At 48.7% G+C, this 14,855-nt stretch overlaps 1 protein-coding gene across 1 annotated transcript in view; it reads right to left on the minus strand.

Moving 5' to 3' along the window:
• The window catches only part of LOC139054455 (receptor expression-enhancing protein 5-like), a 456,385-nt gene extending 442,738 nt beyond the window's left edge, over positions 1-13,647 (minus strand). The window contains exon 1 of the mRNA XM_070531447.1: positions 13,440-13,647. Within this exon, the coding sequence (XP_070387548.1) occupies positions 13,440-13,557 (118 nt within the window). The 5' untranslated portion in view covers positions 13,558-13,647. The remainder of the gene's footprint in view (positions 1-13,439) is intronic.
• Positions 13,648-14,855: the final 1,208 nt, after the last annotated feature.

The raw sequence follows: 14,855 nt of genomic DNA on the forward strand, positions 1-14,855 counted from the left end.
TGCAGCAGAATGCCCCCTAGAGGACACGTAACAACTGCCAGTGTATAACCAAAATTTTCTGTGGGGCCTGGCGAGGGACCCTTTAAAGAAATATATGAAATATAAAATTAAACTTGACAGACGAATTAGCTAAGTAATCGCGCTTGAAAAAAAAACAATATGATCATTTTAGGCAAAGATGTACCAGTTCTAGTTGCGTGAAACAGCCGGTGAATTGTGCACCGGGCTTGCTGTATTTGTTGAGCTCTTATGCGGCATAAGTGTGCGCATTTGGGCTGGTTGGTCAATGACGTGGGCGGAAACAGCGCAATATAACAGGTCCTGAGGAAAGCGCTCTCCCTTTCTTACGTCCTGTTATTTTGCGCTGTTAGCGCTGAAGTTTTATGCAGATAGGTTTAAGCGAAGCTTTCTTCGGTGTCTGCGAGCAGTGCTGTTCTTGTTTAGCGGCCATTTACAGGCCCGGCCATACGACCAAGTTGTTTTCACCGCAAAACACCTCAACCAGCGTAAGCTTGTGCCACCACAAGAGCGCCAAATGCAAGTCTGGCAGTAACCAATCTGTTGCACATAATGTACACCAAACCGTTCTGCTGCATGTGTTTCTCTTAAGGTTCTTGTTTGCATTCGACACGGCCCCCTTCTGCTGCTGTCTCATCCCCTGGATGTCGAACCGGGGCCGCAAACAGGATATGAACCGCTATATTCAGGTGAACCGATTAGAACGCAGGGTCAGCCGTGGTCGTTTTCAAGTTCTACGAGAGCAGACCTCTTGTGTCAATTGTGCTCGCCGGCTATGCGCTCAACTGTGCGCATAGCCGGCGAACTCTGTCTAAGCAGAGCGTCGTCGCTGAATCGTCATGGAGGATGCTGCTTGTGATCAGGGCAGGTGTACAGTTGTGGTAGCACTCTCCAGGACTTGCTGGCACGACAAAGCGCTGATGGTGACAACTAAATGAAGAACTGCACTGTTTCGCGGGGCTAGGATATAAGCGGCATCGCGAATTAATGCAGTTCTCTCTATAGCGTGTAGGTGCCACGAGGCTGTTTGCGCTCTGGAGAAACACATACCGCACTGTTTGTTTTCGCGCTCGTATTCAGGAACATGCATTAACTAGCCAAGCAGCTTTCTTTGCTAAAGAAACAAAGTCAGGGTAAACAGGTCAAAGTTATTTGTCCGCTACGCATCCCGCTAAAAATATTGTTGCGTGTGGAAAGACAGACAGAAGAGGCTATTTACAGGCTATTTACAATGGAGCCAGGCAACCAGGCCGACACTCGCTCGCGCCAAGCGCACCGACCAGCTTCATTGTCGTTCTCGCGGCGGCTCGTCTCTTGAGCATCGCTCGATGATATCGTAATACTACCCCCCGCCCCCCGGCGGCTAAAGCACCGTCACGGTGCTGTTAAATATCCAAGACGCGTGGAGAGTTGTAGGGCTTGAGTCGGGCGACGTGGACAATGTCACTGGTTGTCACAGCGGAGGACGTAGTGGGCGTGGCTAGAGCGATTTCATAGGTGACATCGGTCACTTTGCGGATCACGCGATATGGGCCTGTGTAACAAGAAAGCAGTTTTTGACAAAGGCCAACTTTACGCGAAGGTGACCAAAGCAACACGAGGCTGCCGGGCACAAAATGGACATCACGGTGACGGAGGTCGCAGCGTTGCTTCTGCTTGTCTTGAGACGCTTGTAGACGAGCGCGCGCAAGTTGGCGAGCGTGGTCAGCATTGGCGATTGCATCACGGGCATAATCGCTAGTTGAAGCTGTGGCGGACGGAAGCACAGTGTCCAGTGGTAGCGTTGGTTCGCGGCCATACAAGAGGTAAAACGGGGAAAAGCCAGCAGTTTCGAGACGGGAAGAGTTGTATGCAAAGGTAATGTAAGGTAGAGCCAGGTCCCAGTCACGTAGGTCGTCGGAAATGTATTTGGATAGCATGTTAAGGGTGCGGTTCAAGCGCTCGGTGAGGCCGTTCGTTTGGGGGTCGTAGGAGGGGGTAAATTTATGCGTATTAATTGAGCAGGCACGCATGATGTTGTCGATGACTCTGGCCAAAAACGTACGGCCACGGTTTGTTAGCAATTGACGCGGTGCACCATGCATCAAAATGATGGAGGAAGTCCGCAACATCAGTTGCGCAACTGGTCGGAAGAGCACGGGTTACGGCGTAGCGGGTCGCGTAGTCCGCCGCGACTGCAACCCACTTGTTTCCTGATGTAGATTCCGGAAATGGTCCGAGAAGGTCTAAGCCGACAGGATGAAAGGGCTCGGCAGGGATGTCGAGCGGCTGCAGGTAACCAGCGGGGAGCTGGGAAGGCTTCTTGCGTCGTTGGCAAAGTTTACAAGCGGCGACGTAACGTCGTACGGAACGGGCAAGGCCCGGCCAGAAAAAACGGCGACGTACACAGTCATAGGATCGAGATACGCCGAGATGTCCTGCTGTTGGTGCGTCGTGGAGCTCTTCTAGAATGGTGGAGCGGAGGTGTTTGGGTATTACAAGTAGTAACTCAGAGCCGTCCGGATGAAGGTTACGACGGTACAGAGTACCGTAGCGGAGGGCGAAGAGGCGTAGAGTAGCATCGGCCGGAAAGTGTTCAAAACGGTCGATGAGTGCTCTGATGTAGGCGTCACGGCGTTGCTCGTCGGCGAAATGAAGCAGCTGTGACACAGAGAATATGCAAGAAGCACTGGCAATATTGGAGGAGTCAGAGTCATTAACAGGGTAACGCGACAAGCTGTCAGCGTCTTGGTGCAGGCGGCCAGACTTGTACACCACGGAATATGAAAATTCTTGTAGCCTCAAAGCCCATCGACCAAGCCGGCCTGTAGGATATTTTAGTGATGAGAGCCAGCAGAGAGCATGATGGTCAGTGACTACGGAAAAAGGGCGACCGTAAAGGTAAGGACGAAACTTCGCAACCGCCCAGACAACAGCAAGGCATATTCTCGTTCCGTAATAGAATAGTTGAGCTCCGATGACGCTAGGAGGCGGCTCGCATAAGCAATAACGCGATCCTGGCCACGCTGACGCTGGGCTAAGACGGCACCTACGCCATGACCGCTGGCATCTGTGCGCAATTCTGTAGGGGCATCAGGGTCGAAGTGGGCGAGAATGGGTGGTGAGGTTAGAAGACTGACGAGACGAGAGAAGGCGGCGGCTTCTCCAGTGTCCCACGAGAATTGTACGCCTTTCTTCAAAACATTAGTTAGGAGTCTAACAATTGTCGCAAAATCTGGAACAAAACGACGAAAGTACGAGCATAGCCCTACAATGCTTCGAACGTTTGCGACTGTCTTCGGAACTGGAAACTCGGACAGCGCGAGTTTTTTCGGGATCAGGCTGTACTCCGGAAGCGTCAACGAGGTGGCCCAGAACAGTGATTTGGCGGCGGCCGAAACGACATTTCGAAGAGTTAAGTAGCAGCTTCGCCTTTCGAAATACATCAAGTATAGCTGTTAGACGCTCAAGGTGAGTGTCGAACGTGGGCGAGAAGACGATGACGTCGTCGAGGTAGCAGAGACATGTGGACCATTTGAAACCACGGAGCAAGGAGTCCATCATACGCTCAAAGGTGGCAGGGGCGTTGCATAATCCAAACGGCATTACTTTAAATTGGTATAGGCCATCAGGTGTGATGAACGCGGTTTTTTCTCTGTCCATATCGTCAACAGCAATCTGCCAGTAGCCGGAGCGAAGGTCGTCAATAGAGGAGAAATAGCGAGCACCGTGGAGGCAGTCAAGGGCGTCATCAGTCCGAGGAAGGGGATACACGTCCTTTTAGGTAATGTTGTTCAGATGACGGTAGTCTACACAGAAGCGCCACGTGCCGTCCTTCTTAACCAACACCACAGGTGACGCCCCGGGACTCGAAGAAGGCTCAATAATGTTTTTATCTAGCATTTTGTTGACTTTGATTTGAATTACTCGGCGTTCCGACGCAGAAACTCGACACGGTCGTCGGTGAATAGGCGTAGCATCGCTAGTAAGAATCCGATGCTTGACCGCGAGCGTCTGGCCTAAAGGGCGATCGTCGATGTCGAAAATATCTCGGTAGGACGATAATACTTGGCAAAGCTCTTCAGCATGCGCAGAGAACAGGTCCGTCGCAACCATTTTCTTTATGTTGGGATCGGCACCCGAGGCTGGCGCGAGGGGCATGCTAAGCTCGCGAGAACCATCGGTCGATAACGCTGCCACGTATTGGTCGCCGAAACAATCAATGGTGGCAAGGCAAATATCTTGCGGTATAATTGGCTTTGCCAATCCAAAGTTACAGACAGGCATGCGAGTACGGTTCCCAGTAATATTAAGTACACTGCGAGGCACTGTAACGTCATACTTTATTGGAATGTCGGGCAGAGGAGTGACGAGGTACTCGCCATCAGGAACTGGTGGGAAGGACAACAGTTCAATGCAGGCCATTTACTTTGGCTGCAGGCGAAGAAAGCCGGTGGGACGTAAGCGGCAGTGGGGTGCGTCAGAAGGTTCTGCGAGCGTCGGCAACTCAAGGTGAAGGGTACTGGAAGAGCAGTCAATAAGAGCAGAATGTGCGGAGAGAAAATCTAGGCTGAGACTGAGGTCGTGGGGGCAATGAGCAATTACGGTGAAGAGGACAGGAGTGTGGCGGCCGACGATGCTGACGCGTGCCGTACACATGCCGATGATAGGCACAGTGCCACCATCCGCAATGCGAACGACGCGTGCTGACACTGGGGTGAGGAGCTTGTTCAGTCGTCGTTGGAAGGCAGCACTCATAATAGAAAGATATGCTCCTGTATCGATGATTGCCGTGACAGGATAGCCGTCAACGTCAAACAAGGTTTCGGTTCGTGGGTAACGGGAGCAGAGGATTTGAGGGCAGGGTTGACAACGCAACTTCACCTCCAGTAGCTGCAGTGCCTAGTTTTCCAGCTGGATCCGGGAGGCGATAGGCGGCGAAGACAAGCGACGGGGTTGGGGCGAACGAGACTGATGGCGTCGAGGTGAGGGCGAGCGGCTGTAGCGAAGGTTCGGAGCAGGAGCATCAGCGGCAGTGGATTCATGGCAGGTGGTATAGGGAACGGAAGGTCCAACGGTGCGGGAAAAAGCGGCGGCGTATGTCCGAGGAGGTGGTGGCCATCAGTTGCGGCAGTGACGAGCGACGTGGCCGATGCGACAGCAGTGGAAGCAGAACGGCCGGTCATAAGGGGTACGCCAGTCGGACGGGTTGCGGCGAGAGGTGGCGGAAAAGGACTGCCGAGGACGAGGAGGGCCGCTAGAGAACTGGGGACGCTTGGTTGAGACGTGGAACACACGGAGTTCAGACCCATGTTCTCAAATTCCTGTCGGACGACGGCCTGAATCATCACAATGGTGGTTACATGGCGGATCGGGAGGCGTCGTGGAGAAAGCTGGTGAACAGGCGGCCTCGAGTTCGGGGCGGACAATACGGGTGACGTCGTCACAGGTGGCGGTCTGACGTGGTCGACCCTCACATGTCGACGTAGCAGCAGTATTGGGTAGCCGTGCGATGTGGTGTGTGATACGGCGGCTCTTAGCTTGTTCAAGACGACGGCATTCTTTGATGATGGCGTCGATAGTCGAGACATTTGCCGAAAACATGCCAATTGAAAGCGTCGTCGGCGATGCCTTTTAGCACATGTGACACTTTATCTGCTTCGGACATAGCATCGTCAGCTTTGCGGCATAGAGCCAAGAAGTCGAGGATGTAGGAAACGTACGGCTCCGTAGATGACTGAACACGAGACGCAAGAGCCTTTCTCGCGGCAGCCTTGCGCCCAATGCGGTCGCCGAACAGTTCCCGTAGCTTCTCTTTGAAGCTGTCCCAACTGGTTATCTCGTCGTCATGCGTTTGGTGCCACACGCGTGGGGTGCCGCCGAGATAAAAGATGACATTGGCGAGCATAAATCGTTGGGTCCCACCTGTTATTAGCACTGGCGTGTTCATAGAGCTTGATCCAGTCGTCCTCAATTTGAGTAGAACCCTGTTCGTAACCTGGAGGCTTACGAAAGGGGTTCTACTCAAATTGAGGACGACGCAACGAGCTATGGAAAGAAGAATGATAGGTGTAACGTTAAGGGATAAGAAAAGAGCAGATTGGGTGAGGGAACAAACGTTAACAAGACGTTAATGACGTCTTAGTTGAAATCAAGAAAATGAAGTAGGCATGGGCAGGACATGTAACTAGGAGGGAAGATAACCGATGGTCATTAAAGGTTACGGACTGGATCCCAAGGGAAGGGAAGCGTAGCAGGGGGCGGCAGAAAGTTAGGTGGGCGGATGACATTAAGAAGTTTGCAGGGACGGCATGGCCACAATTAGTACATGACCGGGGTTGTTGGAGAAGTATGGGAGAGGCCTTTGCCCTGCAGTGGTCGTAACCAGGCTGATGATGATGATGATGATGATGATGATGATGATGATGATGATGATCCAGTCGTCAACATCCTGTCCCTCCAGGCCAGATAACACACCTGGGTCGCGATGTGGGGCGACCGTGACGATTGGAGCAGCGGGACAAGCCGAAGCCGTTGCAGAGGTGGGCGCGCCACCGGGAGGCATGGTGACAAGCTCGGTGTGCCGACCACTTCGGAGTTCCGTAGTGAGGACGGGGATCGCTGACCTCCACCAGATTGTTGCGTGTGCAAAGACACAGACAGAAGAGGCTATTTACAGGCTATTTACACTGGAGCCAGGCAGCCAGGCCGACACTCGCTCGCGCCAAGCGCACCAACCAACTTCATCGTCGTTCTCGCGGCGCCTCGTCTCTTGAGCATCGCTCGATGATATCGTAATAATATCACTGACTGTCTACCAAGTTTTGCTCAGTAGCTATACTATTTGAATGTTTTAGGCAGTAATGAAAACTTGATACCTCAATCATTTTTGCCTTGGTTATAAGCACCTTGGTTTAAGTACTCTCTTGAGTGACATTGTCGACTGCGCACACTGCGCCACCACCGTGAAACGTGCCACAGGCCGTGCCGACCATATTTCACACTCATCGTCACAGTTAAGCGCAAGGAATGCGAACACAGGGCTAGTTATGCGTTTCTCACACTTGTGACGTCACTCGCCTAAAGCCACGCAGCGTTTCTTGAGCGAATGTCCCGGCGGCCGCGACAAGCTAACCTGATCGTGTGGCCGAATATTCCAGCGCCTAAATTGCGAGGCCACTTCAGCACTACAAAAGACGGAGAAAATGGTTACGCAACACTGAAGTGTGAGGCAGAAAACCACCGTCAACGTATATGAAATGTACGGCGATCTAACTCGGGAGAAAACAACATTCGGGGCCGAGGATTCGGGAGGGCAGCCATGGCCCGTGTGGAAAGTTTACAAAAGGTATCACAGACGGTGGAAAATGCATTACTGAAATGTGAAACAAAAACCACCTTCTATGTAGCATGAGAGAAGGATCGTTTGTCGGCGAGCGGCGGTTGTGAGAAGCAAACTTATCGTGTGGCCGAATATTCTAGCGCCCGAACTGCGAGGCCACTTAAGCCGTGCTAGACGACGGCGATGGATTGTTACACTACACTAGTACAAAAGATGTCGCAGCATGTCACGCTTCTTTTTTCGAATAATTTTCTCAGAGGAAAGCAGAAATAACACTAGAGTGGACAATCCTTGCAGCCCCTGCAACTTCTTCCTTTCGTATATCATACAGTCAACAATCGATACCTTCGTGGCAAAAGCGTGGAGAAATGGGCTAAGATATCCGGCCGCGCAACAAACTTAATGTGTAGCATACCCCGCAAACGTGCGTCTACTGTTCTCGACATGTGCGCGCAGGGTGTGCATGAGTCGAGTGCTTTCGCCAATTATTTGTCGCTTCTACATTTCAGCGCCACAGCCATAGATTTATCGACATGACGCAGGAAGTACTTGTGTCAGTTGCGACTGGCATAACTTTTGCGAACTATTCTGTTACGGGCTCCTTTCATTTTCACAATGAACACGTACCACATTGGCATTATATCGTTATATGATGTTTCTTACTTCATTTTTAAAGCAGACTGTGGCCAACAAGCGCGAGCAACTTGAGCGGAGTACTGAGAATTTTTCGTTTTTGTGTACCAGATAACTGCCGACCCGAAAGCATGGCACGGTACCCGTATTCCTCGAATGCGCTAGAAATTGTCATACTCTCTTATTATGACGTGTTCAAAACTTGCGATAAATAGAACGCTGTCTCTTGGCGTAGATTATTTTTTGTTACAGTGGCACTTGTACACATAAAAGTAGTAGGTAGTGGTCGCGTGTATCACAACCCGCCGACGCATGCGTCCGTCAGCCTGACATAGTGATTGGAAGCCATACAATGAACGTATCGCCGAAAGCTCGACGGACGTCCCACAGGCGTTCGTTCCAAGGTCGATCCAAATAGGTCGCGAAGCTTCGGGCGAAAAAAGGTTACATAGCATACATACATAGTTTGTTGGCGGTCTCCTTGGCAAGGAAGCTGTGTCAAACAGCTTGACGGCGCCAAGGAGCCACTGGCAGATGATAGAGCATAATGAAAAAGAAATTACAGTGACGACGTAAGTGAAATGGTACAAAACATCATTGAGCTATCGCTATAAAATTTTTACATCGAACAGCGTTTTTTGTACAACAATGTTGCAATCAAGTTAAATAATTCTATATATTGACTGCACAAAATTCCTGGTGCTTACGATTAGCAAGTCCAGAACAAGGTGAAAGCAGGAGCCAACATTTCGACAAGTGAACTTGTGTTTTTCAAGGCGACATATGCTCTCCTAGGCACAGTATATATAGGTGCGTTGGCTCCTGCTTTCGCCTTGTTCTCGTTTTGCCCACCGTCTTGAATTTCGACCTCCTGCATTGCCCGTGTTTTCTGTGGATTTCGTCTTTCACTTGCGAGCGCCATGTTCAGTGCCACTCGGCGCTACTTCTCATTCGCGCATGCACTCGCCTCCTAAAATACGCTTCGCTGTGTCTGCTTCGCTCAACGCCTCTTGCGAACCTCCGTGCACTCACTACACATCTCCGGGGCCCTCGATTAAGACAGCAGTAGGGTAGGGTAGCGGCAAAGTAAGCTTCACTTTGATAAGACTTATATCCACTACAAATAAGTTTACCGCACAGTGTTTTGAAACGCAACCATCCTCCTCTTTCTTGTACTTGCGTGGTTATCTGTTTGTGGTTATGAGCCTACAGGTAATATATATGTTCTGTTCTCTAACATTCGTAGTATTGTTAAGCGTGATGTGTGTAATCGCGTTGGCACGTGCAGTGCAGACATAGTGGTCCTAACAGAAACCTGGCCGAATTCTAAGATTTCTAATGATGAAATACTAAACTGCGAAAACAGGGGGAAGGCGGGAGATGGAAATTCAAGACGATGAGCAAAATGAGGACATGGTGAAAGCAGGAGCCAACGTGTGGACAAGTGGACTTGTCTTGTTCAAGCCTTGATTGAAGAAGACAAGTTAACTTGTCGAAAAGTTGGCTCCTGCTTTCACCTTGTCCTCCTTTTGCTCTTCGTCTTAAACTGCGAAAAGAATTTCACTACATATCGATGTAGCCGTATGGACCGAAAAGGGGGAGGTGTTCTAATAGCTGTAAAGCAGTGATTTGGGCTTGTTGGTAAGACATCGTGAGGCTTATAGCGCGTGAAAAAGACAAGGACAAAATGGAGACGTGACACACACAGGCGCTAACTTGCAACAATCTTTATTTCGAGCAAGGGACCCATACATATATACAAGTTCTTCGCGTAAATCGTACATGCGCTGTTTGCAAAAATTTCTTACACACCATTGCGCAGGTACGATAACTATTTGCGTCAAAACCATCGATTGCCCTTTCCCGCAAAGAGCTATCGTACCTGCGCAATGGTGTGTAATGAATTCTTGCAAACAGCACATATATGATCTACGCGAAAAAGTTGTATATGTATGGATATTTTGCTCGAAATAAAGATTGTTGCAAGTTAGCTAGCGCCTGTGTGTGTCACGTTTCCCTTTCGTCCTTGTCTTTTTCACGCGCTAAAAGCCTCACGAAGTTCTAATAGCGGTCGCTGACTATCTGCAGTCTTCACACGTGCCACTTGTTTACTCTCGAGAAATCATACGCGTCTCTACTCACATTAATGATCGAGATAATCTTTTAAGCATGCTATCGTTGTCCAAATGCTCAAACGTAATTTTGTAGCGCCCTTCACGATGTACTCAACCGAACTATAGTTAGATTTCCTTTTCCACTTTTTTTTTAGTTGGCCATTTCAATCTGCCAAAAATAAATTGGTCGGGTGCATTACCCTTCACACTAGATTCTTCATCTGACACCATTGCTTTTATAAATTTGTGTGTGGACTTCAACTTCTCTCAGTCAATTACTCAGACAACCCACACCACACCTACTTGCGCAAATATTATTCATCTTGTTCTACCTACGTCTCCCGATCTAGTTCGTTCGTTGACAATTCTGCTGGGCTTCAAGTGACCACTCCTTCATTCAATTTGAGCTCAAAGACAGACGTATGCGACATAATCCATAAATTATCAAATATTATGCCGAAAGCAGATTTTCCTTCGATAAATGTAGAAGTGGAAACTTTTTACCTGAATACATGCCAAACTTTGCTAACCGTACTGCGGAAACAAATTAGTGCCTTTTCGAATAAAAGGTTTACATTCTTGTGCAAAAAATTCATACTAATTCGCATCACATCAGGTAAGCATCATTCCCCATGGTTCACTACCTCATTAAAACGTATATTAAGCAAAAAAAGAACGTTTTTCGCAGAGCCAAAAAGAACAGCGGTTCAGAAGAACAGCTTCAGATTATCGAAAAGCATTGAAAGACGACAAGCATCTATTTTTCTACAGCATGCTTCCGTCATTACTGAATGAAAACGTTGAAAACTTTTGGAACATCATTGCTGGTCCCAAGCATAAAATAGTGCTGCGATAGCAGCGGTCCTTCAACAAAGTATCCCCAAGTGCTCAATGACGCCTTTTCTAAGGCTTCTTTTTCAACAATCATCTGTTTCACTCCCCTGTTTTAACCCGGTGCAGAGTCCATTATTGGACCCCCTATTAAATGACTCTTTTGGTGTACAACGTCTTATTATATTTCTAGGTTTCTTCGTCTTCAGGAACTGACGACATAAATTCAAAGTTTTTAAAGAATACAAATGATTATTCTTCCATTTAGTTGTGTGCACTGTTTTCGCAGTCTTAGGATTTAGGATAGTTGCCCGGGGACTGGAAGGCGGTGGGTAGGGTCGGAACAATAGTCAAGTCTCGCGATGTTCATTGCGCCACCAATTACAGACCCATGTCCTTAACGAGTATGCCATGTAAAATGTTTGAACATGTCATATATTCAATTTGTTTAAATTCATTGAAAATCGTTCATTCTTTTTTCCTCATCAGCATGGCTTTCGTACATCATTTTCGTGTCAGACACAGCTCATTTCCTGCACCCACGACTTATTTGACGCATAAGACAAGAGATGTAATGCAAAAGGATAGAAAATTGGGCACGTTGGTACGGTAACATGAACTGGAATTGTAGCGCGAAGTGACACAGAGCTCGTCCTCTCTGCTTCTAGTCTCTGTCAGTTCGCGCTACAATTCAAGATAAACAAGAAACCTTTCATTGACTGCATGTTCTCAGCTTTTCAAGAAAAATATTCGATCTTGTTAATCAACAACTACTTTGCTTAAAGCTCAGCCAACTGTATGTTGACCCTAACTTTCTTTTATGGATTGAGAGATTTTTGCGTAATAAAACTCAGTTCGACACTGCTAATAACACTGATTTTTCACCATGTTCTGTTACCACAAGCCTGCCTCAATGTTCGGTGCTCTGGCCGTTATTGTTCCTAACATATATTAATTATCTGCCAAATGCTATTGACTCCACAATCAGGCTTCTCCACAACCTTCCTAGTCTTGTCTTTTGTAGAAAACTCACGAATGCTAACCTTTCACATGATTTATTACCGCATTTATCAGCCAAAAGGGTATCTCATTTATCAGTCAAAAGGGTATCTTTCTAAACCAACGTTCATATCGCCACGCACAGATCATTGTCATAAGGTACTACGTATTCCATATTTTAAATCTTTTGTGCCAAAGGCGGCTAGCGATTGGAAGCACCTGCCCATCTTTGTTGCCGATATCTGTGACACGTGTTTATTTAAAACTGCCGCTGAAAACTGTGTGTTTGCCTAATCTGCCCTGTTACTAATTGATATAGCATTTAGCCTAAACCTACGCATTTTCGTGGCTGTATACCTTATTGTTTTCTTTTTGTTGCATTATGACTGTACGTATCTTCTTTCGACTTCCTTCTATAACGCACCCTGGTCCCTGAAGGTATCGTAATAAATAGTATATCGACACAAAAAAAAATGGCTCCAATCCACGCTGTGAAAATGGTTAACCAGCCAAAGTGGTTGGCCAGCGAAGCTGTGGTATCACCTGATCCGATAGATCAAAGTGATGTAGCTCTGAACTGGGTCCTGCCCAGCCTGAGCACGACGCCTTGTGCATATTAACGTTGCTGTTCCTTTCGTCCCTCATCGTAATCGCGCTGCTCTTCAGGTGTCCTAACTGTGTGTAGCTTACTTTGAACAGGCACCGCTGCGTCATACCTAGCCGTGGTACATGTACATATTGGCGTAGCTGTTCCCGTCGCCGCTCATCGTGTTCATATAGCTCTTCGGTAGTCCTAACTATGCGTGGCCTTTCCATAGCGCTATCAGAACACTAATGAAATTGGTTGGTAGGCGGGGTATTCTTTTACATACGAACGTGTAGTTACGTCACTCCCTGCTTCGTATGCTAAAAGGCATGTTTTTTGCCGCAAGTTAAAACACACACGAAAGGAAGACACATAAAGACAATAAAACACACACGAAAGGAAGACACATAAAGACAATGTTGTCTTTATGTGTCTTCCTTTCGTGTGTGTTTTACCTTCCGGCAAAAAAAAACATGTCTTTTAGCAAGCACCAGCTAGGCCAACAAGCAGTTCTGTTGCAACCTACTTCGTATGCTAGTTGCCGCATCCCGGCAACTGCACCTTATGCAACCGCAGTCTTTACCGAGAAACGCTTGCGGCGAATGCAATGCGCGAACGCGAGCTTTCTGGCTATTTTTTTTTTCCATTTCCCGCACGGCCGGCGCCGCTGCTGCCGCGGATGCACGGAGTGCCATCTCGTGGTGCTGCAAGGAACCCAACGGCGCACGCCTCCCACTGCGACTGCTTGAATTTTCCCTACAGACACGACAAATGCATTCGGGGGTAGAGGTATACAGCTTCGCCGTACAATGCCAATTTGTAGCGGGTACACAAAAGCGGTTTGTGGAGGAATAAGGAAGCGTTGTGCCACATAAGAGCCCGTTGCGTGAATGAGACGGGCGCTCCTAATGAGCTCGGAGAAGATTGGCAGACTCACCGTAGACGATCTGCTCCCGCTTGACCTTGGTCTTGCGCTCAACGCCGTCCAAGAGGTCACCGATCACCCCGCGCTCGCGCAACACTCGTCCTAGTTCCTCGTTGAGCTCCTGGGCCATGGTGAGCGTCAGCTGTCCAGTCGGCTGTGGAACGGCTCCGATTTTGATGGCTCGCGCCGCCGCGCGGTCCACGGCCTCGCACCCACAGCTTCATTTTCCTCTTCTTCCTATAGACCACTGTTTATCACCACTCAAAGTGACAGCAAAGGAAATTTCACATAAAGCAGGGCTTTGGGCTCACTGTTACACTGCGCATCAACAGGAAAGAAACTGCGACGTGATGCGAGAGTGAGCCGCATATACAAGGTGTCCCAGCTAACTCAAGCCAGAGTTTAAAAATGGGCCGACGCACTCTGAGAAGACGCGTTCAAATGCATGTTGCTGACTGTTGTATGAAGTGTCACACTATTTTTTAAAGCGAAGCTTTCATTGCCTCTTCCTTCGACTTTCCCACTGCTGCTGCTCCTTTTGTCCGGCACACGGCGTCTGCGGGTGGTTTAGAGCGTAAGGCTATAGAGAAAGGAATACAACAAGAGCGGACACTCCCATAGAGCCCAGCGGCCGAATTGACTGTAGCACCCCAAACGGATGTTGTTGACTTCTTCCGGTTTCGGTTTTGGGCGCGCGCGTTTTGAACACCAGTTAATATTAATAATAATAATAATATTTGGGGTTTTACGTGCCAAAACCACTTTCTGATTATGAGGCACGCCGTAGTGGAGGACTCCGGAAATTTTGACCACCTGGGGTTCTTTAACGTGCACCTAAATCTAAGCACACGGGTGTTTTCGCATTTCGCCCCCATCGAAATGCGGCCGCCGTGGCCGGGATTCGATCCCGCGCCCTCGTGCTCAGCAGCCCAACACCATAGCCACTGAGCAACCACGGCGGGTTGAACACCAGTTGGTACCCGCCGCGCTGGCTTGGCACGGCATTCATCGTTTTCGCTTCTGCTGAACCTCGCGTGGCCTTGGCGTGGAGTCGTTTCATTAAGAAGTAGAAATGATTGCGATTGACCTTTACAAGACTGCGCCGAATCTGTCAGGTGCAATTTCATAAAGAAAACGAAAGACGTCTTCTGAAATGATGAAATGTTTATTTTGCTCTATATAAATGCTCGTTCCGGCCTTCTTCTGCACTCATCCAAAGTTGTGGCACCAGGTAAGCAGCAGTCGTTGCCGTACGATGCTCCACCGGATGCCATCAGCTGAAAGAAAGTAAATTACAAGCATGTATCATTTCGGTATATTGACCTAACAGGAGTATTGCGTGTAGAGGCGAAACGTGCGTAAGTGGTGAATGAGCGGCATTACAGATAAATTCACTTTTAGGTATATTTCGCAGCAAAGACAATGCCA

Source organism: Dermacentor albipictus, chromosome 1 (genome assembly GCF_038994185.2).
Source record: "Dermacentor albipictus isolate Rhodes 1998 colony chromosome 1, USDA_Dalb.pri_finalv2, whole genome shotgun sequence".
Lineage (NCBI taxonomy): Eukaryota > Metazoa > Arthropoda > Arachnida > Ixodida > Ixodidae > Dermacentor > Dermacentor albipictus.